The sequence below is a fragment of the Phoenix dactylifera genome, chromosome 2, assembly GCF_009389715.1.
Source record: "Phoenix dactylifera cultivar Barhee BC4 chromosome 2, palm_55x_up_171113_PBpolish2nd_filt_p, whole genome shotgun sequence".
Classification (NCBI taxonomy): Eukaryota; Viridiplantae; Streptophyta; class Magnoliopsida; order Arecales; family Arecaceae; genus Phoenix; species Phoenix dactylifera.
The window spans coordinates 2,578,325-2,598,878 of NC_052393.1; the positions used below are offsets into that span (position 1 = coordinate 2,578,325).

The 20,554-nt window shown below is 40.7% G+C and overlaps 3 protein-coding genes across 6 annotated transcripts; 2 read left to right on the forward strand and 1 right to left on the reverse strand.

Moving 5' to 3' along the window:
• Nucleotides 1–819: 819 nt before the first annotated feature.
• LOC103715426 (pentatricopeptide repeat-containing protein At2g27610-like) lies at nt 820–4,472 on the forward strand. Of its 4 annotated transcripts, none has more exons than XM_039117150.1 (3): nt 820–2,750; nt 2,856–3,275; nt 4,249–4,472. In XM_039117150.1, exon 1 carries the CDS (start codon nt 941–943, stop codon nt 2,621–2,623), a length of 1,683 nt encoding a protein of 560 aa, XP_038973078.1. In that variant the 5' UTR covers nt 820–940; the 3' UTR covers nt 2,624–2,750; nt 2,856–3,275; nt 4,249–4,472. The 4 variants fall into 4 exon arrangements, with proteins under 4 accessions (XP_038973078.1, XP_038973075.1, XP_026663619.2 ...); XM_039117147.1 differs by having other exon boundaries at nt 820–2,745; XM_026807818.2 differs by having other exon boundaries at nt 820–3,275; nt 4,113–4,472.
• A 1,564-nt stretch (nt 4,473–6,036) lies between these two features.
• LOC103715427 (mitochondrial import receptor subunit TOM9-2-like) lies at nt 6,037–6,758 on the forward strand. The gene has a single exon (XM_008803039.4). It carries the CDS (start codon nt 6,165–6,167, stop codon nt 6,495–6,497), a length of 333 nt encoding a protein of 110 aa, XP_008801261.2. The 5' UTR covers nt 6,037–6,164; the 3' UTR covers nt 6,498–6,758.
• Nucleotides 6,759–18,444: 11,686 nt separating this feature from the next.
• Nucleotides 18,445–20,554, reverse strand: LOC103715428 (plasmodesmata-located protein 2-like). Its single transcript, XM_039117170.1, has 3 exons — nt 19,136–20,554; nt 18,915–19,022; nt 18,445–18,734 (listed from the first exon to the last, which is right to left on the reverse strand). The coding sequence occupies exons 1-3, from the start codon at nt 19,971–19,973 to the stop codon at nt 18,727–18,729; spliced, it is 954 nt and encodes a 317-aa protein (XP_038973098.1). The 5' UTR covers nt 19,974–20,554; the 3' UTR covers nt 18,445–18,726.

Sequence of the window (20,554 nt, forward strand, 5' to 3'; positions counted from 1 at the left end):
TAGTAATATAACATTATATACTATAAGATAATAATTTAATATAATATTAAATTATTTAACATAATATAATATAATATTTTATTATATTTATAGTATCCCTAAAGAGGGCCTAGTCATTGAGCAACCAAATACACACCCTTCAAGTAAATTAATACATAATCTCCGTCAAACCATATTTAGCAATGATACTACATGGCCGATGTTAGTTTAATTAATGTATACCTAACAATGATCCAATACATATCTTCAGGTAAATCGATTTATAGTATCAAAATATGCTTTTTACAAGTACATACTATATGAACAAGTAATACATACCAAGTAAATTAATTATCTTGCAAGCCAATATACACCTATAGGTAAATCGATACATAGTATTTAGAGCATAGTGTTCATCAATATTGATTTATAGTTTTCTAGCTCTGTCCAACAAAAAAAATTATATATATATTATTTTTTAGATTCAATGATCTCTTAGGTGCAAAGATGTTAAAAAGAAAGAAATTTGTACGAGGAGAAAGGAGTTAAGAAAGAGAAGAAAGATTTTATAGATGTGATAAATAGCTTGATCAAAAAAAAATTAGATAGAGAGGCCGGAAAAGAAAAAAAGAATGCGAATGTTCTCTCTCCAAGGATAATCTCTTTTGGTGCATCTATTTTTTTTATATATTTTAAAATTATGGCATTGGCGGAAATAGTCCTACTTCTCTCTAACTTTTAGATTTTTTTTTTTTTGAGATGAACGTCAGAGAAAATATAAATATCCCGCTCTATATAATATTCAATAGTGTCCGCTACGAGTTTTATTCACTACTAACAAGTCTAAACGGGCCCTTCATTGTAAGTAAGTTACGAAGTAGACGTTACATGGCCACGAGCACGTAGCGAGCACTAACAAACAGCCCACGACTCCGGCGAGCCACCCCGGTGGCGTCCGCCTATGCCTGTGGCGACGGCCCCGGCGGCGGCGGACCCCGCACGCGTCCACGCCCACCTCATCAAGTTGGCCTCCGTCGACCGCGCCCTCTACAACCAGCTCATCACCCTCTACTCCCGCTCCCCGGTCACCCTCACCGACGCCCTCCGCCTCTTCCGCCGCCTCCCCTTCCCCCCGACCCATGTCTCATGGACAGCCGCCGTTTCCGCCCTCTCCGCCGACCCCGACGCCGCCCTCCGCCTCTTCCTCTCCATGCTCCGTGGCCCCTCCCGCCCCACCCAGGCCACCCTCTCCGCTCTCCTGAAATCCCTCTCCCTCTCATCTCCTCCGCTCCTCTCCGCTGCCCTCCAGCTCCACTCCCTCTCCCTTAAGCTCGCCCTCTCCCGCCTACCCTTCGCCGGCACCGCCCTCGTCGCTTTCTACTCCAAGGCCCGCCGCCCCTACGACGCACTCAAGGCGTTCGACGACCTCCCTTACAAGGATGAGGTTTGCTACGCTGCCGCCATCGTCGGCATGGCTCAGAACCACCGACCCAACTGCGCCCTCTCCCTCTTCGCCGCCATGAGGGCCGCCGGCGTCGCCTCCACCGTCTATAGCGTCTCCGGAGCCCTACGGTCGGCGGCCCACCTCGCCACCCTCGAGCAGTCCCGGGTAGTCCACGCCCACGCTGTCGTCGCCGGGCTCGAGCCCGATCTCGTGGTCTCGACTGCCCTTGTCGATGCCTACGGAAAGTCCGGCCTCGTCTCTGACGCACGGATGGTGTTCGACGCTCTGCTACCGGACGCCAACCTCGTCACCTGGAATGCTATGCTTTCGGCCTATGCGCAGCAGGGGGACTCGGAGTCAGCAGTCAAGCTGTTCGATGAAATGCTTGAAAGGAAGATCGCGCCTGATGATTTCTCCTTTCTTGCCGTCCTCACGGCATGTAGCAATGCTGGTTTCGTTGGTGAGGCAGAGCGGTGGATTGATTTGATGGGATCAAGTTTTGGAGTGGCGCCAAGCCTGGAGCATTACAATTGCTTGGTTGGTGCGATGGCCAGAGTGGGGCGTTTAGAGGATGCCGAATGCCTCGTGCTCACGATGCCATTCGAGCCTGATGCGGCTGTGTGGCGGACGCTGTTATCGGGTTGTGTGGTTCATCGTGCAGCTGACTTGGCAACAACTGTGGGACGGCGGCTATTAGAACTGGACCCTCAGGATGACTCAGCCTATGTTATGCTCGCCAACATATATCTGGCAGCAGGGAGAAAGGATGACATGGCCAAGGTGTGGACAGAGATGAGGGACCGGGGAGTGAAGAAGGAGGGTGGACGTAGTTGGATTGAAGTGAGAGGGGAGGTGCATGCATTCATTGCAGGGGATAGGATGCACAAACATGCGACAGATATCTATGCCAAGTTGGTGGAACTGATGGAAGAAGCAAAAACGCTAGGGTATGAAGAGGTGAATGAGAATGAGGGACTTTGGTACCATAGCGAGAGGTTGGCAGTGGCGTTTGGGGTGCTGAATGGAGCAGTGCCAGAAGGGAAGGCATTGAGGGTGGTGAAAAATTTGAGAATTTGTGGAGATTGTCATGAATTCTTTAAGTACGTGGCTAGGGTGATCCAGAGGGAGATTGTGGTGAGGGACGTAAATAGGTACCATAGGTTTCAACGTGGTTGCTGCACATGCAAGGACTATTGGTGAATTTGGCCAGCATGGTCTTATGGTATGATTGAAGTGCCAATCACTATTAATAACTCATGAACGGCCATCGCGATGTGATGACTGATGAAGCTTTTGTAACTTTATTGTAGTCTGGAGCCTTGGTAAGGTGGATTTCTTCTTTTCTATCAATAATATCTGAGTTCTGTTCAATACAATAAGGACCGTACAAAGGGATAGATTGTAAGCTTCATTCCTTTTTGTCTCTTCTCAGCTTCATAGAACTGTCAACCGCTCACTGGTTTGCCTTCAGCTCTATTTCTGGGTAAGACTTTGGATGACCTCAAGGAGTTTTACCATGGGATCAATGGTAGACCATCAGTGTCTATAGGCTTTTTCCTTGATGGATATCTATAACAGTGAAAGGTCATCATCACTTTGGGTAATGAGAATGTTCATATGAGCGTATTAAAATTTCTCACTTCAGATCTTGGATTGAGTTTGAATTCCCTCTTAATTACATGTGAGCTTGTTGAGCAAGGAGCATTAGTTGTCTTATATAGCTCAGTTTGTTTTGTCCAACATTGTCGAGTTTGATGTCTCTATTCAAGCTACTACACTCCAGCTTCCAGAAAGACACCAATTGGCGCCCCTACACATGGATCTGTCTCTAGGCATTCTCTTCCGCTGTAAGGTAATTTCCTCCTGTAGAATAGTCAGTAACATACTACAGTACACTTTAAGGTTAATTGTTATGAATATCTATCTTTCTTTAGCAAAATTATGACTCATCATACTTATTTCTTGGGGAAAAAATTAGCAATAAGCCCATGTCATGTTCTAGATTATTTTGGGAAGTCCCTTATTTGTTTTGGTTTTGGGAACCTGCTACGGCCATGTTGGGAAGTGCTTGTATTTCAGTGGGATATAAAAAAGAAAAACAATTTCTCATCATTTTTAACTACTTGGAGTGGACCAATAAAGCTCAGTGTGAGTAATTTTTTATATAGGCTGGTTTATAATTTGTCAAATTATATTTGTCTATGATTTTATTAGTTATAGTTGCATAAACATGCTAGGTATTCCTTCATTTTGTTCCTAAGAAAGCTCAGACATTGTTGGATCTCAGTGCATTAAGTGCCACTTGATAAGAGTTCACAGTTTCTGTAATTATGAAATGATTCATCAGTTTTTACCTACGGTTCCAATTTTGCTGACTTAAATAGAGCACTCTCTGTAACTAAAATGAATAGGAAGAACTTATATGACCTCTGCACATCATTCTCTTGCAGAAAGTTCTTCCATTTCATATTACTTTCCATGTCAGTTGGGATCATTTGCGTACACAGTTATATGTAAGCTTTGGAAATTATTAATTTTTGTCTGAAATGTACAATTCTATTCCTATGTTTTGTGGGATATACGACTCTTGAGCATTATATCAGCTAAAATGAATCTTTTCTGAACTATCACATCTATGATACTTTGTGCTGAGTAGCAGCAGGAATTTGATAAGAATTTTATGTTTCAGGAGTATTCTGTCGACTGTTTCAGTCTTTCAGAACTTACTAGCCACAAATAGTGTTATTCTACAACATCAGCATTATCTTTTACTGATCTCGCATCCCTTAAATTTTGATTCATCTACAATCTGTACTCATCTGCAGAAAGCTGTCAAGTCATGGAGATATCATTCTACACACCTGCTTATTGCTGCTGTTTCAAGTCACATTCAACAACTGTAGTTGGAAAATAGAGACATCATCAGTATTCTGTACTAAGCTTGTTTTAACATATTCTTATTATGGTTGAACACAGAATCATTTTTCTTATACGCAGATGTGCGTCACTCCAATTACAATGCTCCACGCGCAAAATATTTTGTGGTTAATAGTGTCTTTACTTGGTGATATTATATTCTGCAACCATTTACCGCATGAATCTTATAGCTCCTCGACAGTTTGTCTGGTGGAGCTGCAGGATGGTCAGAAATATGCTAATTAAATGTTGTCAGCTATCAGCTGGCCAGTTCATATTAATCTGCCTTTGAGTTCTTTGCTTATTTGATGAATCATTTGTGATCTAATCTCAGTATGAAACTAGTATTCTTGCTTCTACTATCTATCCATAGATCGTTAGTTTTTTGAGTTCATTATCACCCAGTTCTGATTGTAGAACAAATGGTCGGTGTCCTTTATATTTGTCGGTATCTCCTAGTATTCCCAACAGACATTAGACACAAGCTTGCCGTGCAAAAAGCTTCATTTAACATACATTGGAGCAAATGGGAAATGGAAGGAATATTTGCTAGAGAAGGTGATGTGGTTTTTGTACTGCATGGCAAATGCCAGTGTATTTTAAAGGGATCTGGTTCTTGGAACTGAAATCTTGCAAAAAAAATGGCTTGAAGTGATGCTTGTCATCCTTTCGTGCTCCAGAAGGAAGTTATCCATGACACCTCTGAATTGCATTTTGCATGTCAAAAGGATATTCTGAGAATAATGGCACGTCCGTAGCAGAATCTAATATTTTGGAGGAGAACAGGAATTAGAGGGGATAGATCGGTTAAGCTGTTAGCTGTCAGATTTTCAAGATACTGCAAATCGTTCTTTAAAAAGGAAAAAAATTTGGCCATCTGAAGGAGAATTTCGACACACTCCTCAAGACTGATTGCTGTAGAGGGCGAAGTTTGATTGGATTGACAGCCATCGGAGCATAGCTCAAGACATCATCGAAAAGTATTCCCTAGGCGAGACTTGGGCTGGGGGCAAAAAGCATCTTGCTAGAGGGAGATTCAGTCACAGTGATCGATTGGATCCGAATTGGAGGGGCGAGGGGCGGGCCGGGGGCGAGGCGATGGGTTGGTGATATGCAGTACATGCATATCGTGAGGCGAAAAGGGCTACGGACTAGATCGCCTCTTTTTCTGCTCAACATTCCGGCGAGGTTCTTTGGACGCAGCAGGAGGTCTTTCCTCTGCTTTGTCATTTCTTGTTTCTTGATTCTGTTGGTTGTACTCATGCTAGAATAATGTAATCAGCCGTTGTACCAAAAAAAAAAAAGAAGAAAGAAAAGAAAAGAAAGAAAGAAAGAGATTGGATTCTGGCATCTCGAATGGGATTGTGTCCTACTTTCAACTCAGTGATCCAACAAAAACCATTCTAACCGGTGATTTATATTGGGCAAGACTAGGTTGACAATATAAAATTGGTCCACAATGTCGCTGGCTTGCAATCCCAAATCGTGAATCCCAAATCAAAATTCTCATGTTGTTATTCTTTTTCTTGGTTGCAGCAAGGGAAGATAAATTACTTCACCTGGATTTGTGGGTGATTGCAGCCTCAAGTTCCTTTGAGGTTGATTTGGGCCAGCACTTTCAAGCCTACGTCCGGCCCAACATGGATCCCTAATTTCACTATCCATTTGCCTTTCCATGTCCGGGATATCCCACGGATACCATATCCAGAGGCCTTCGCCCTTCAAGGGTTTTTAATACGCGCCGCCCACCCTACGATCGCCGTCTCGCCGAGCCGCTTCCCCTCCTCATAGTCTCTCTCTCCCCCTTCTCTTGTCCCAGCCAACGATGTCTTCTTCCCAGGGCCGAAGGGGGTCTCTCCCAGGGACGAGCCGCGACGGCGAGGGGGGTGTCCTCTCCAGGGTCACGAGCTCCATCTCGCAGTCCCCCGTCGTGTACCGCGGGAAGCGCGCCGCCTCCGAGGCCGCCACCGTCACCAAGAAGCTCCTCTGGAGCACTGGCCGCGCCGCCTGGATCGCCGGCACCACCTTCCTGGTTCTTGTGGTCCCCCTGATCATCGAGATGGACCGGGAGCAGCAGATGAACGAGCTCGAGCTGCAGCAGGCCAGCCTCCTCGGCACCTCCTCGCCCTCCATGGCCGCCCCCGCCCCTCCCAAGTGATCGTCGTTCAGGTCAGCAAGGCTCTTCCCATCTAGGGTTCCGCTATGACCAGGATTCGTGATCTTGTGAGAAGCTGCAGTGATGGGGTTTAGGTCTTTAGTATTTGGTCTGGATTTATAAAGCTTTTGCCTTTTTGAATTTGCTATAGCCTATTGTTGAATTCTTATCTCTCTATCGAGTTTCTTGTTCTGATGTGATACTTGTGAAATTTCAACAACTGATTTGTTCGCTCCATCTGTGGAATTAGTTCTGTTCTGTTTATTTTTGGTGATTACGTCGTCGTATGGAATATTTGCGAGGTGATGTTTTTCTTTCGATTCTTGGTTGTATCCTTGAATCCATGTCTGGGATGCTTATCTTGCATCAGTCAAGAACTTGGTTCTTTTATGTTCTTTGAAACCCTAGAACTCATGAAAACTGCTTCATCCAGTTTTAGCAACAAAAGAAGAAAAGAAAAAGGATGAAAAAACAGAGTAGTTCAGTAAATAGTGAAAATTGCTAATTGTTTTAGCCTGGAATTAGTAATGACTCTGATTCTGAATACTGGCACTGAAGGTTATGAGTCAAGATTTTATGATGTAAGATTTTCATTTTTAATAGGAAGAGTTTCACAGTCTCCACTCAACAAATCTGGTAAGTCGATCTTCTGGTTATTGAACATTCTCCCCAAGAGCAGGGTTCGCATCGCTTAATATTTGAAAAATCTCATCAATACAGAGGAGGGGAAGGGAAAACAATTGACATGGCATACCCTCTGTTGGACTTATTCACTAGGTTATCCTATAGTAGGATAAAAAGGGCATCATTGAAAGCTATGGATTTCAATGCACATAGGTTTTGATTTAGGAACATCATTGGATCAGACATGTTGTGAATCTTATTCATGGCACAACACAATAGGTTATTAGCCCTATTAACTGTCTAACTGACAAATTTGTACACAAGGAAGCTTGAGTGAACATTCTTTAAAAAGAGTAGATAAATTTGGCAAATTTAGTAAATACTTGATCGTTTTTCACCCACACAACGCACATCAGATAATTTAAGCTTAATTAGCTGACTGTATGGTGTTTGGACTTTTACATATTTAGGGAGGAGTCTTTGACAAGGATCTAGCGTGAGGAGTCAGGCTTATTCGAGGCACACCCTCATGAGGAAAGATACCTATGTTTACATTATGATGGCATGATGGACATGCTATTCTAATAGGCTTCTTCAGAAGCTTGTGATGCTTTCTTCTGCCTCATGCAGCAAGATGTCCCTGATCAGATTCATTTTCTAATTTCATCTTGAATAAATTTGGAGTCATTTTTTTGTCTTTACAATTTTCTTTTTAAGCTTCCCATCAATCTTTCTACTAAGCATATAGTTTTCATTTGTATGGGATAAAGAAAGAAGATGATCTGCCCTCATTTTCTTGGAACAACTTTGAACTGACTATAATCTGATTGAAAGAGAATGATGTTATAGGCTAGTTTGTTACGTTACATTATAATTTTGGGAGCTGATATTTTTTGACATTCAAAATGATTTATTTTGAATGTTCTAAATTATAATTAATTTCTAGGTGAATCATGGTAGAGCCACGTTAAGAACAATAGTTACCATAGACTTTGATGTTATCCACAAGTTTCATCTTCTGCAAGCTTACAACGTTGAACTGACTATAATCTGGTTGAAAGAGAATGATGTTATAGGCTAGTTTGTTACGTTACATTATAATTTTGGGAGCTGATATTTTTTGACATTCAAAATGATTTATTTTGAATGTTCTAAATTATAATTAATTTCTAGGTGAATCATGGTAGAACCATGTTAAGAACAATAGTTAACATAGACTTTGATGTTATCCACAAGTTTCATCTTCTGTAAGCTTAAACAAACATATATCTATGCTTCCATAAGCTGAAACAATTTGATTGTGTGGAAAGGCTCAAGATAATTTGGTGAGCTATACTCTGCCAATATTTGATATATGTGCGGTGTAGTTGGTCAGTCTTGCAAGTTGACCTGTAAGCATGCAAATGCTTCCTAGCTAGTAAAAACTTTTATTTCATACAGGGGTGTGGGAGTTGAGATTTGTTGATCTAATATACCGATCAATAAAGTTCGTTGTTCATTTATTGATGATAAAGAGGAGATGAGCTCACAAGGATGCCTTCCCTTGAATCTAAAGTTATTACACCAAAACTATATACATCACATTTGTTTTTTTTTTTCCTTTATCGTGTAAGAAAGCTCTGTAGGAAAGGGAGGAAAGAGAAACATGATTTCACACGCATGCACACAGATATGTGTGTCCGTGAACAATACTTATATTGCAAATGGTCTTCTTCAAGTTCTGTTTTTCTTCATGCTAATTTTTCATGATAGTTTTGGGAGTTTTTTCAATTTTTTTTTTTTAAATTTTCAATCTCTCCATTTTGTAGGTCTTTTTTAGCTCATGCATATGTAACAGATAGTTAAGCTAGTCAAAGTATATCAGATATTGCCTTCATAATGCATGGTAAGCTAAATAAGTGCCAAACAAAGGTTTAAAATCCCTCCAACTATTCTTCTTACATTGATTTTCTTCATATAAAGAACGAACAAATTCTACCCTTAGCAGCGTGACATATCCATATCTGCCTGCATTTGTGGTCCAATTTGATAAATGAAGTTTTTCAATTCTCACAGTTCCAAAGTTTGAGATATATGCTTTGAACTCCAAATCTAACAAAATATTGTTGCTTGATATGTCTTGCTGTACAATATAGGGCATGCACAGCATCTATGATAATATTAATCTTTTAATACCAATTCAATTCCGGAGCTCTTTGCTTATTGTGTAGAATTTTAGCTAAACTTCCCCTCTCTGTGTGCTTAGTTGCAAGAAATGTACATTGACCATTAATGCAAAATCCATATCATTTCTCAATGCTGCGGTGTCTAACTTCAGTTACGCTGGAATTTTGTTTCTGAAACTTCTCTCATTGGCTAGTCATTCTGCTAGGTGAAGTCTTTTCAGAGCTGCTACCTTTCTGTTAGGAAACATGACTCTGTAGACATGACCATATCCCCACTTTTCCAATGCAATTTTTTCATCAAAAAAATTTAAGTGCATTCATGATGTAATTGTGTGCAGATCTTCCATCAAAATTGGGTAATGAAATTAGAGTTCCTGTAGTGACTTCATTTTCCTTTCTCTTATTAGATTTTTCTCTCCGGTAACGAACAACAATAACAAATATAACTGATTTGAGGTGCCAACAACAAGTATGAATATCAAGAGTATGATGTGATCTTTTATTAAATCATGCCCTCATGTCAAACTACAAGGGGACAAACCTGATAATTCTCAGCACAGGCTCTCTATTGTTGGTACACCAATCTACTGAAGCATTGTGAAATAATTTGCCCTTAGGAATTGGTCCTTCTAGATTAGTGCATAATACAATAAGGTGTTCTTACGTCACCAATTTTGCAAATTGTTGTGGTATCTCTTCAGTCAGAAAGTTATGGCTAAGATCTAGCAAAACCCGTAGGTCTGCTAGATTAACAATCTCAAGTGGGAGGCTTTTGTTCAACTCATTCTTGCTTAGCTTGAAGAGTTATAGTCTCGAGCAGTAAGCTAACTGCTGTGGTATTGGTCCACTCAAGTAGTTTTCAGAAAGATCAGGGGACTCTAGGTCGTATGGTTTCCCAAGTTCTAAGGAAATCATCCTAGAGAGTTGATCATAATTCAAGCCAAATAAATAAGTCAAGTCACCCAACTTCATTATTATCTTACCTACTAGCACATTTGAAGAGAGGTTTTATCTTCTACCAATATAGTTTAAATGTGTGTATGTGCCAAAGTCAGCTGATATATTCTCTTCGAACTGATTTCTCTCAACATGGACCCTGATGAAACTTTGTATAATTTTTCAAACTCTTTGGAGTGGGACCTTAAAATGATTTGTCGATTAAGTTGTAAACTAATTCTTGTGCTACTAAGTTTGTAAGATTTATTAATTCCTCAAACGGGTTACCAAGCAGTTGATTGTAAAAAATTCGAAGATCAATTAGGTTCCTTTAGTTACCAAAAGATGGAATCGTTGTGCCAGAGATTCGATTGTTGTATATTGCTAGTTCAAATAATCTTCCTAGGTTTCCTATTTTGTGAGGGATAAAGCCAGGGAAAAAAATATAGGAGATTTCTAATCTCACTAGACTTCCAACTTCTCAGGGGATGATTCCAGCGATACTTCTCAAGTAAATTTAGAAAATTTTAACAAAAGTCAAGTTTCCTAAACTAGAAGGAAGGAACCACTTAGAACTTGCCATTTTTTTCCCCAGTTGGTAAGGCTTACCAGATCCTGTAGACTGTTTGCCAACGTACTAGGTATGAAGCTTGGTCAGGTTTCCTAAGCTAGTTGGAATAGAACCTGTTAAGAGATTACTTGAGATCTCTATGTTGGTTACGTTCATTAAATTTCCTGTTTAACGTGGGATGTTGCCACAGACTTGATTGTTCATGAGGTGCAAGGTATCGTGCTTAGTCAAATTTCCTAGAGGGGATGGAACCTATCAGAATATTATCTGATTTTTCTGAACAGACCAGGTCTACTAGATTTCCTGTTTCTTGGGGGATAATGCCATGAAATTGATTATCATTGAGATGCAAGCTGTAGGGCTTGGTCAAGTTTCCTAGATTGGAAGGGCAGGCTCCTTCTAATAAATTGTGATATATGTAGCTTACTTAGGTTTAGTAGACAGCCTAACCTTTGAGGATGGTGCCAGAGAGGTGATTGTTATTAAGCTACAGAGTGTCAAGCTTAGTCAGGTTTGCAAGGTTTGCTAAACTAGGGATGGGACCTATTAGGTGATTATATGAGATTTCTAAACTAGCTAGGCCGACTAGGTTGCCTATTTCATGAGTCATGGAGCGAGAGAGAGTAGTGTTATGGACATACAAGGTGTCAAGCTTTGTAAGATTTCCAATGCTGGGAAGACGGAACCTGTTATCTGATTTGTAGAGATGTCAAGAACAACTAGAGTCACTAGGTTTCCAATTTCACCAGTGATTTGATTCCTGAAAAGATATTGGATGTGGAGATTTGTCGCAAATAGGATTTCTGAAGGAATTCTTCCAGATATTTTGTTGATAGAGACAAAGGTGAACAAGTTTGGTCCAATTGGCAAAGAAAGATGGTGATATCTCTCCTGTTAATTCATTGTAGAAAAAGTGGATTTTGGTGTTGTAGGAGAGTTTGGCCAAAGAAAGTGGCAGATGGCCAGAGAAACAATTCTGAGATAGGTCAAGGGAGGTGAGAGCAGAAAGGGTGCTAATGGAAGGTGGAATGGATCGGAAGAGGGAACTGCATGGAGGCGTGAGGTGTGGAAGCGCAGAGAAATCAAGTGTGTGGAGCCTACCCACTATCCCTTTAAAGGTAAACCTATCTCCTTTACTCTCCCATTCTTGTTGCATGTGATTCCCAGCCATCTGCATGAGCTGCTGCTGCTGTTTTTCCTGCTAGTGAGGATGAACTTCTAGGAAGCGAGGGCTTGCTGGTTCTGTAAGCTGGCTTTCCCCCAAAGGAGAGCTTGAGCTTTGGGTGATTCCTGCTGACTTCTTTTCTTAACAGCAGTGGTTGCAGCAAGAGTAATGGACAGGAGTAGCAGCAGCCAGAACCAGGCAACAGAAAGATATGGGAAAGAGGATTCCATATCTCTGCTAATGGGAACTGAAGTACTAGATGATATGGCATGGTGGTATGGGGATTTGAAGGCCTTCTATAGCCCAATTTTTGAGTGCTGTAGCTCTTATACCTGTTATCTGGGGTCCGAGAACCAAAATCAAGTTTTACACGATCGGAGGGAGGCAGTATTATCTTGTTCTGGCTTAATCATGTGGAAGTTGGATGTTGCACATAAACTGATATGAATTGTTGTAGGTACCAAATGAACTTGGACTGAAAGCTGGGCCTTGACTGAAAAAATATGGACAAGAGCCCGACTGGCCTGAGTTCCCATCTTATTCTTCGCGCAGGTAAGCCCATGCTTGACAGATAAATAGCGATCTCGAAGTCGAACCCAATAGTTTATGATAGGACTTGAGGAATTTGGTTCAAGGGTGCAGGGCATGAGAAGGTGCTGTTTATAATTCCATCCAAGATGTGCCAAAGCATCACTTGTCACCAGATTCAACAAGAACGTGTCCAAATTTGATCCCCTTTTTTCCCTACTGAAACTTAATGTCCTCATGAGTCTTCCTTGCTGCCCATTTAAGGTTCTTGATTAAGCTAAGATAGTTTGAAATGATTATGACTTCTTTGCTGCCTGTTGATTGTTGAAATACGTCAGCCAAAGCTTGTTTATGGCTATCTTTTCTGCCATGACTGCAGTCATTATCGGTCTGCGATGCTCATCAATCTCCACTACTGAAATCAGCACCGCCAGTAATGATTTTCCAGTTATCAAGTTGAAGTTACTAAAGATTTCAGCTTCTTCTTTAATGCTTCTCTTTGCCACCCATCCAACCTGGCTTCAAGTTCTTTTGATGGGCCTCTTATTTTGGCATTTCCATTTGTCTTTGACCATGGATAATTATGTTCACCCATTGCTCTACTGACTGTACTATAGTTGTACTGACTCTTCCCTGTTATATAGGATATTTGCTAGTAAGAACAGTACAAAAGAACAAAGGTTTAGGGTTTGTTTAGGCTGAATGATGCCCTGCTACAATTTTGCGGTATAAGGTTTTAAATTTTTAGGCTAATCATGAGTTCTAAGGAACTAATAACTCTGTATCGGCATTTCTAAAACCATGACAAGCAGCATCAACGGATTCACTGGCTAAGTCACTGGTTGGGGTTTCTTTTATCTTTTTTTGGCCATTTTTGTGTGTGTGTGTGTGTGTGTGTGGATCAATAACGGGATAGAGCTATGTCCCAGTTTGGGACACACGGTGGAGCCTCTTACTGGTCTGCCACGTTATCGACTGTGCCTCCTTTGGCGAAGTCCGCATGATTGATTTACGACTTTTTGATTAATTTCATGATCCTGAATGGAAGCATCGAATTGGAGTAGCTAAAGAGGCTTTTAGTTCTACCAAATAAAAAAATTCTACCAAACAAAAGGCTTTTAGTTGGAATTTGGGAGAAAAAAAAAAAGATTTGCAGACTTTTTGGAGTTTGTGTTATTGTGAAATGTTTCATCATTTGCGGATATCATTCGGTCGTTTCCCCCTTCATCTTCTCCCCCATCATTATCATATAGGAATCCGGCATTGGGATCTTGGATAGGTTCGGTTTAGTAACTTTGACCAGATGCAGTTTAAACTTACAAAAATTATTTTAATATTTTTTTTTTGTCCACGATCAAAATCAAAATTAGTATTTAAATTAAAATAAATTAAAATGAGAATCAAAATAATTATATTTTTCGACGTGCTTGATTCACAGCTGAAATTAAAATTTAAATAAATTTTAAATACTAAAAAAATGAAAATTAAATTTTAAAGAATTAAAATATATGGTTTTTTTTTTAAGAAGCGAAATGAGAATAAACATGAGATCCATCCTCCTCCACCACTCTTGTCGATGCGACCCATATCCAAGTCAACCCACGTGCCTCCAGTTCGCATCTTCTATGGATGGCAACCGTGTCTGTGGACTTCAACTGTAGATGACAAATGGGAAGTGAGGGCATCGATAAACACGAAATGCTGTGAGTTTCAACTCATCTAACCCGATCTATGTTTGAGTCTTGCATACATTATTTTAAAATTATCATAAATCTATCATCCTAATGAATTAGATGGAGACTGAAAGTTGAAACCCCCTCATGTTGTCCTAAAAAAATCAAAATAAAGAAGAGCGGCAAGAAGAAAAAGAAAATAAGCACCAAATGTTTAATATTCAATTTGTACAAATGCTGAAGTTTCAAATTTCAAGTTATATGGCCATGATTGGATCTTTGTAATTTAGTTTTATGAAAAACAACAATTTTATCTTTCAATATTGTGCTTTACTTATATGTAGCATTTGTGTCATTTAATTTGCATCATTGCGCCAAGGAGGTAAAGTTTTCATTTCTCCGGGAGTTTCTTCTTATATTCGTCTAAAGCTTATTTTCTCCTTCGATAAACTAAAGTTAATGCTAGCTAATTTTTAATATTATGATCCCCTCTCGCATTAACCCCCTAGATAACCCCCAAATTTTTTTTTAAGAAAAAAAAACTGGAAATGGTAAGGTGTGAAAAAATTTCATGCAGATAAATATATACCATACTTGGTAGGATCGCAGTTGCAAATTACCCCGCTCCGTGTCAACCGGAGGCATGCAACACATGCACCAGACTCTACTTTTAAACTATAAATAATAAAATATTGAGTTAGCATTCTTATAATTGTTATGTAATATGTGCATATTTACCACCGCCTATATGTTTGAAAGATAGATGTTTTTAAATTGGTCAACAAAAAAAAAAAAGTGTTATAGGGCTGGGTTGGGCTGTGCATGGTTTGTGCTGCAGACTAGAGTAGTCATGCTTGAGGATGACTCAGCTACAATGGTTAGCTGGATTCAAAAATGCATAGGTGGTGTGTGTAGGTGTCACCCCTAGCTTCGAGATATTTGAGCCATGGCTAGAGGTGGCATGGTTGTCCAGACTAAACATATATACAGAGAGACTAATGGGACTGCGAATTGGGTGAGCCTTGTATATGGTTAATCACTCTAAAGGTGCCTTATGGGTCGGAGAGAGGGAGCTCCCTGGAGCGCTCAGAAGGTTCTGTTCGGATGGGTACGCATTAGAATTTTATGAATTATTAGTTCTAGAAAAAAAATTAATATAATATTATGACATTGAGAAGAAAGTGATCTGCCTTAAAAAAATAAAATAAATAAAAATAATGTATATAAAAATAATTTTAGGTTCGTCATCCGGTCAAGTGGCGATGAGTGCCGCCAAGATCTTCATCCCCACTTCCTCTCCGGACCAACTTGGCCTCTCCGCGTTATCGATCTGCGCACCGCCCGTCCTCCATTGGGCACGCACTACAACGAAGGTTAGCGGGATCTGAGTCAGCTTATCTCGAGATTCAGCTCACCGCCCGTACGTGGGAAGTGGTTTGCGTGTCATTCAGTTTCCCATCCCTTAATGCGACCGATTCCTGCCACGCTGGATCTCAATTTGTTAATTAATAACACTTAAGATGAGATGCATGTTGCATTTTTTTTAATCGCCAACGTTCCTTGATACCGGTATATTTATATGGAGAGAGTATGACCATCCTGCGACCATTATAACATAATATAATCTATTTATTATAAAATTATAATATAATATATTTTTATTATCAACTCATGAGTTATTATTACCTTACTTTAATTATTAATTAACAATCGATAATAAAATTTATTGTAATAATTATTATGATATTATTTTTAATAATTAATATGTTTGTATAAATATTAGAACTAATATATTAGTATATGATATTGTGATATTAGTTATTATTTTATTAAACAACAATTAATAATAAAAATGATGATAATATGATAATAATATCTTATTATTGCGGTCATGGTATATTATTATTTTATAATTGTTAGAGAGAACGGGAGGTGATTGTAGCCTCATTTGGAACTTGAGACGGCATTTAATCCATACCTTGAGAAGGTAGGATCTCATAAGAAGAAAAAAAATAGTTGATATTTTTTTAAGTTCTATAATTTTGTATAAATATTTAAGATTTTTTCACTAAGAATTTAAATTTATTCGAATATTATTACGAGCGTCACTATTGCCTGTAGTCAGCCTCAATATGCTCGTCCTTGCATTATTCCCTAGTGCATATAAGCCATACGCCGGATCTGCTTTCATATTATTTATAACAATAAGGAACCATCCAAAAAAGCTAATCAAAAAATATTTTTATGGATTCAATCTACAAGTACTCAAAATTTCTGCGGCTAATAACCGAGACTACTATACACTGTTAAATTCAGATTATGATGTGAGATTGGTTACGGCAGTTGAGGCATTGATAAACTTGGGGTTGGGGTAGGAGTGAGAGTGGTTAAGGCAGTTGAGGCATTGATGGACTCGGATGCCTGTTATTCATTGCAGATTATGATGTTAACATCTATTTGTTTTTTTGCTTTTAACAGTAAACCTAAACTCTAGTGACTTTCTTTTTTGTGAGGCTCCATGTTTTTTTTTTTTTTTTTATGTTCATTAACTACGGATAGGTTGTGAGGCTCCATTGCATCAGTCGTAAACTCTTTATGCCTCTTTCTTGTTGGAACATTATAATAACTTATATTAATAGTTTAATTCTCTCTTTGAGAAACATAAACAAAAGAAATGCATTAATTTCATATTATTATTATTATTATTATTACTTTTGTGAGTTTCTAATCAACATTTGAAAATTAAAACCATTTTTAATACTATCTTTTATTTGCATTTTACTTGCCAAACTCTAATCCTCTATATTGCAAACAAACTGGCAATACAAACTCTAATATATTGTACCATATCAACTAACTGTTTACGTTTCCAAACTTCGTGTTTCCCTTTACGCAAGCTGTTTCATATTTCCCACTATGTATTGATTAGAGATTGTGATTATTAATCAAAAGATAAAGAATTTGAATTCTTGCTCAAACATTTATTATTATTTATCTAAAAAAGTTTATCCTTATAAAACTAAAATTATACATGAATGATACGTGCCATGTCTACTCTCCACTCTCCTCCATTATCGCTTGCAATCAGCTGCTGTTGCGGGTAAATGCACTCATGCAATAAAAGGTGTTTTAAAGAACAGTCAAATATCCTAGCCAGATATGGAATAAAAGGGCCATCTCCACATCTTCAATGCCATCAGCAGTCAACTTTGGCAACATTAAATCCACCCATCCGTGATGGTCAAAACCATCCACCAACATGCAACCAAACGTCCACAAGTATTAACTTGTGAATTGCACGGAAAGCTTAGTTCAGAAAAAAAACTTTCTTGCCAAGGTATCCCTAGCAGTCAATTTCGAACCAGAATCTGCTCTTGTTGCGTCCAAATGAGGACAAAGCTGGGGAAATTTGAGACAAATGGAACGAAAGCTACATCCCATGTATTTGTTCAGTTACTACACGAATGCAATCCCATGCGAAGCTTAATTCCTTGCACTTTGAGTTTACCACTCTGATCAAACACCTCTGAAATATATCTAGCCAATGGTTTTTTTATTCTATATTTTTTTGGCCGAATTCCTGCACCACCAGCCTGTAGGACCCTTCCTCAAGGGTCCAGACTAGACCCAACTGCAACGGTTGGATTGTGCTGGGCCACAGAGTTCTGATCTTCATTTTGGATCATACCAGATCAAATCTACGAATATACCTGACCATGACTAGATTTTTGTTGGAGACTGATCCAAGAGTTCAAACCAAGGCTAATCCAACTAACTTATTTGCAGCACTTCATTTCAGCAAACATCTTGCCGCCATTCACTTCGAATTCAAGAGTTGGATTCTGAAATAGGAATGGAAATGACTCCCATTCCAACTATTTGGTTGGAAAGACTCTCTTTTTTTTATACCCCAATTTTTTAAAATCAAATCCTCACTCTTTCTTAGTATTCAAATTCTGTTTCAATTGGGATTTCAGTTCTGAACTAAATATATTGAGGTTAGAGTAGGCCCTACTTAGCTCGAATTGGCGAGCATAGTTTCAAAGTAGCTCCGTATGGGCCAGTCTGGGTTCAGACCGGTAACATGAGAGCTAGCACAAGAAGTAATACCTTTTGCCCCAAGAGAATAAGTGGTGTTGAAGCTCATGATGTTCCCTCAGAACCAAACAAAAAAATTTCAGAAAGATGTCCGGAAAAAGCTGCCCACAAAGCCACGGGACACCAATGGATGGAATAGCATTTTCGAACACTCATCACTGAAAAGGAAACCGGATCAAGCAATAAATCATGAAAGGAACGTTTAGTTGAACAAATTATCTAACCCAACGGCTCTCTCTGCCTCCGCCCCCAAACAAAGAAAGAAATTAATATTCGAAACAATGGAAATTAACAAGTACTCAGGTAACAAAAGGAGACGGCAAACAAATGAGCTACAATTTAAACTATATAGAGACAGAGATGTACAGGATTGAATCAAACCCTCCATTATTCTCTACTTGCCCCGCTCCTCTGAAAACACCAAAATCCTCACCCACTTTTTCACACGCGGACCCATCACCACCAACTTTCTTCAAAAATCTGCAAGCAAGAAAGGCAAAGGAAAAAACAAAAAAGGAATTCAAATTCGAACGCACAAACCAACAAAACCCCATTTCGCAGTCGTACGAGAATCAAGAAATAAGAAATAACATTATAAGAGGAAATCATTTTCACAAAAAGAATTCAAATGAGTTTGTTTGGCGAGAAAGAACTGCTCACCGTCTTTCTTCTTCATTAGATTCCTGGCAAAGAGCAAGCAGACCACCAGAAACCCCAGCGCCGCCGCCCCTCCAACCACGATCGCCACGGTCCTCCCTGTTTGCTGCCCTAATTCCCAAATCATACCAACCCGCAATTATAACAAAGAACACTCTCTTTTAAGAAAAATCGAAGAATAACAAATAATAACGAAGGAAATCTAAGAAGGGAGGGATCGGGACCTCCGCCGCCGCTTCCGCCGCCGCCGCTTCCGCCGCCGCCGCTGCCGCTTCCGCCGCCGCCGCTGCCGCCACCGTGGGGGACGCCGTTGGGGTAGTAGGAGTAGGTAATGTAGCACTTGTCGAGGTAGACCTGGCCGGAGGAGGCGCCGCCGCACTCCACCTCCGACTTTTGGACGGCCTGGGACACGCAGTCGCTGCAGTCGCCGGTGGAGAGGTCGCCCTCGCACTGGGCCATCGCGTACACAGACGCGTAGCTCGTGACGTAGAACCCTGCGCCGCCGGCGACGCCGCTCTGGAGCTGGGCGAAGGCGGTGTCGCGCTTCAGCTCGAAGTCCCCACCGCCGCCGCCGCCGGAGCCGCAGGTCTTGAAGAGCATCTGCGTGCCGGAGACCTGTGGGAAGCCGGAGACCTGGTAGAGGGCGTAACAGCCAGTGAGCTGGACGCGGGCTGCGACGGCGAAGCCGCAGAGGGAGCTCCACATGCCCACGGCACGGCCCACGCAGGCGGAGCAGTCAGAGGGGCTGAGATCGCCGCGGCATTGGAAGACGCCGAACAGCGCCTGCCCTGAGGAGGTGGTGGTCTTGTAGAACTTGGCGGTGGCGGCCTGAGCTGTAAGGGACGAGGCGAGGGCGGCGAGAGCTTGCTGGGAGGCGCCGCCCCCGCCGCCGAAGGTCTGCTTCGCGCAGCCCTTGTAGACGAGGGCGTATAGATCGGCCGCGGCGGCCGGAGAGATAAAGGAGACGACGAGAGCGAGAACAAGGGTTAGGCTTCGAAATAGAGACGGTGGTGGTGAAGAGGAGGAGATTGGGACGGGAGAATAGGCTTCGGAAATGCCCATCTATCTAGGGTTTCTCTCTCTCTCTCTCTCTCTCTCTCTCTTTCTCTCTCCCCTTCTCAATCACCCTTTCTTTCTCTTTCTTTTCTTTTCTTTTTTTTTTTATTTTTTAAACCCCTACTTCTATTCTATGTGATAAGGCTGGGAAGAAGGGAGATACCGAGATTTTTTGAAAAAAAATTCTAACTCTATTCCCGTTAGGGATTCGGGCTTCTTGGCTGGGCGAATTAGGAACGAGCAGAGGTGGGGATTGGGGAAGGGCCTTTTTATCTCCTTTGATCTCAACAGATGGGCTTAATATTAAGTTTCAAAACCAGTGGTCTTACAGCAAAGATGGGAATAATAGTGATGAAGGAATAGTGGGATGGGGATAACGGAGACCAAGTGAATGGCCTCCAAGATATTTTGACTCCAGTCGTTTTATATCACTAACTAAAGTTTGTGAGCTGTAAACACTGAAGAATAACGGAGGAATAGGTTGAGAGGAGAATGAGATGATGAACGTGGGAATGCAGAGGAAAGAATCTAACTTGGCGGAGAGGGGAGGTGAAGACGGGGGACTGAGAGAGCTGGAAAGGAGGATG

What these genes read in the sequence shown, in the direction of transcription:
- LOC103715427 (XM_008803039.4), top strand. Translation starts at nt 6,165, where the DNA reads ATGTCTTCTTCCCAGGGCCGAAGGGGGTCTCTCCCAGGGACGAGCCGC.
- LOC103715428 (XM_039117170.1), bottom strand. Translation starts at nt 19,973, where the DNA reads ATGGGCATTTCCGAAGCCTATTCTCCCGTCCCAATCTCCTCCTCTTCA. An exon ending in CGGCGGAAGCGGCGGCGGAG is followed by an intron (nt 19,023 to 19,135) that starts GTCCCGATCCCT and finishes TTTGGGAATTAG; the next exon opens with GGCAGCAAACAGGGAGGACC.
- LOC103715426 (XM_026807818.2), top strand. Translation starts at nt 941, where the DNA reads ATGCCTGTGGCGACGGCCCCGGCGGCGGCGGACCCCGCACGCGTCCAC.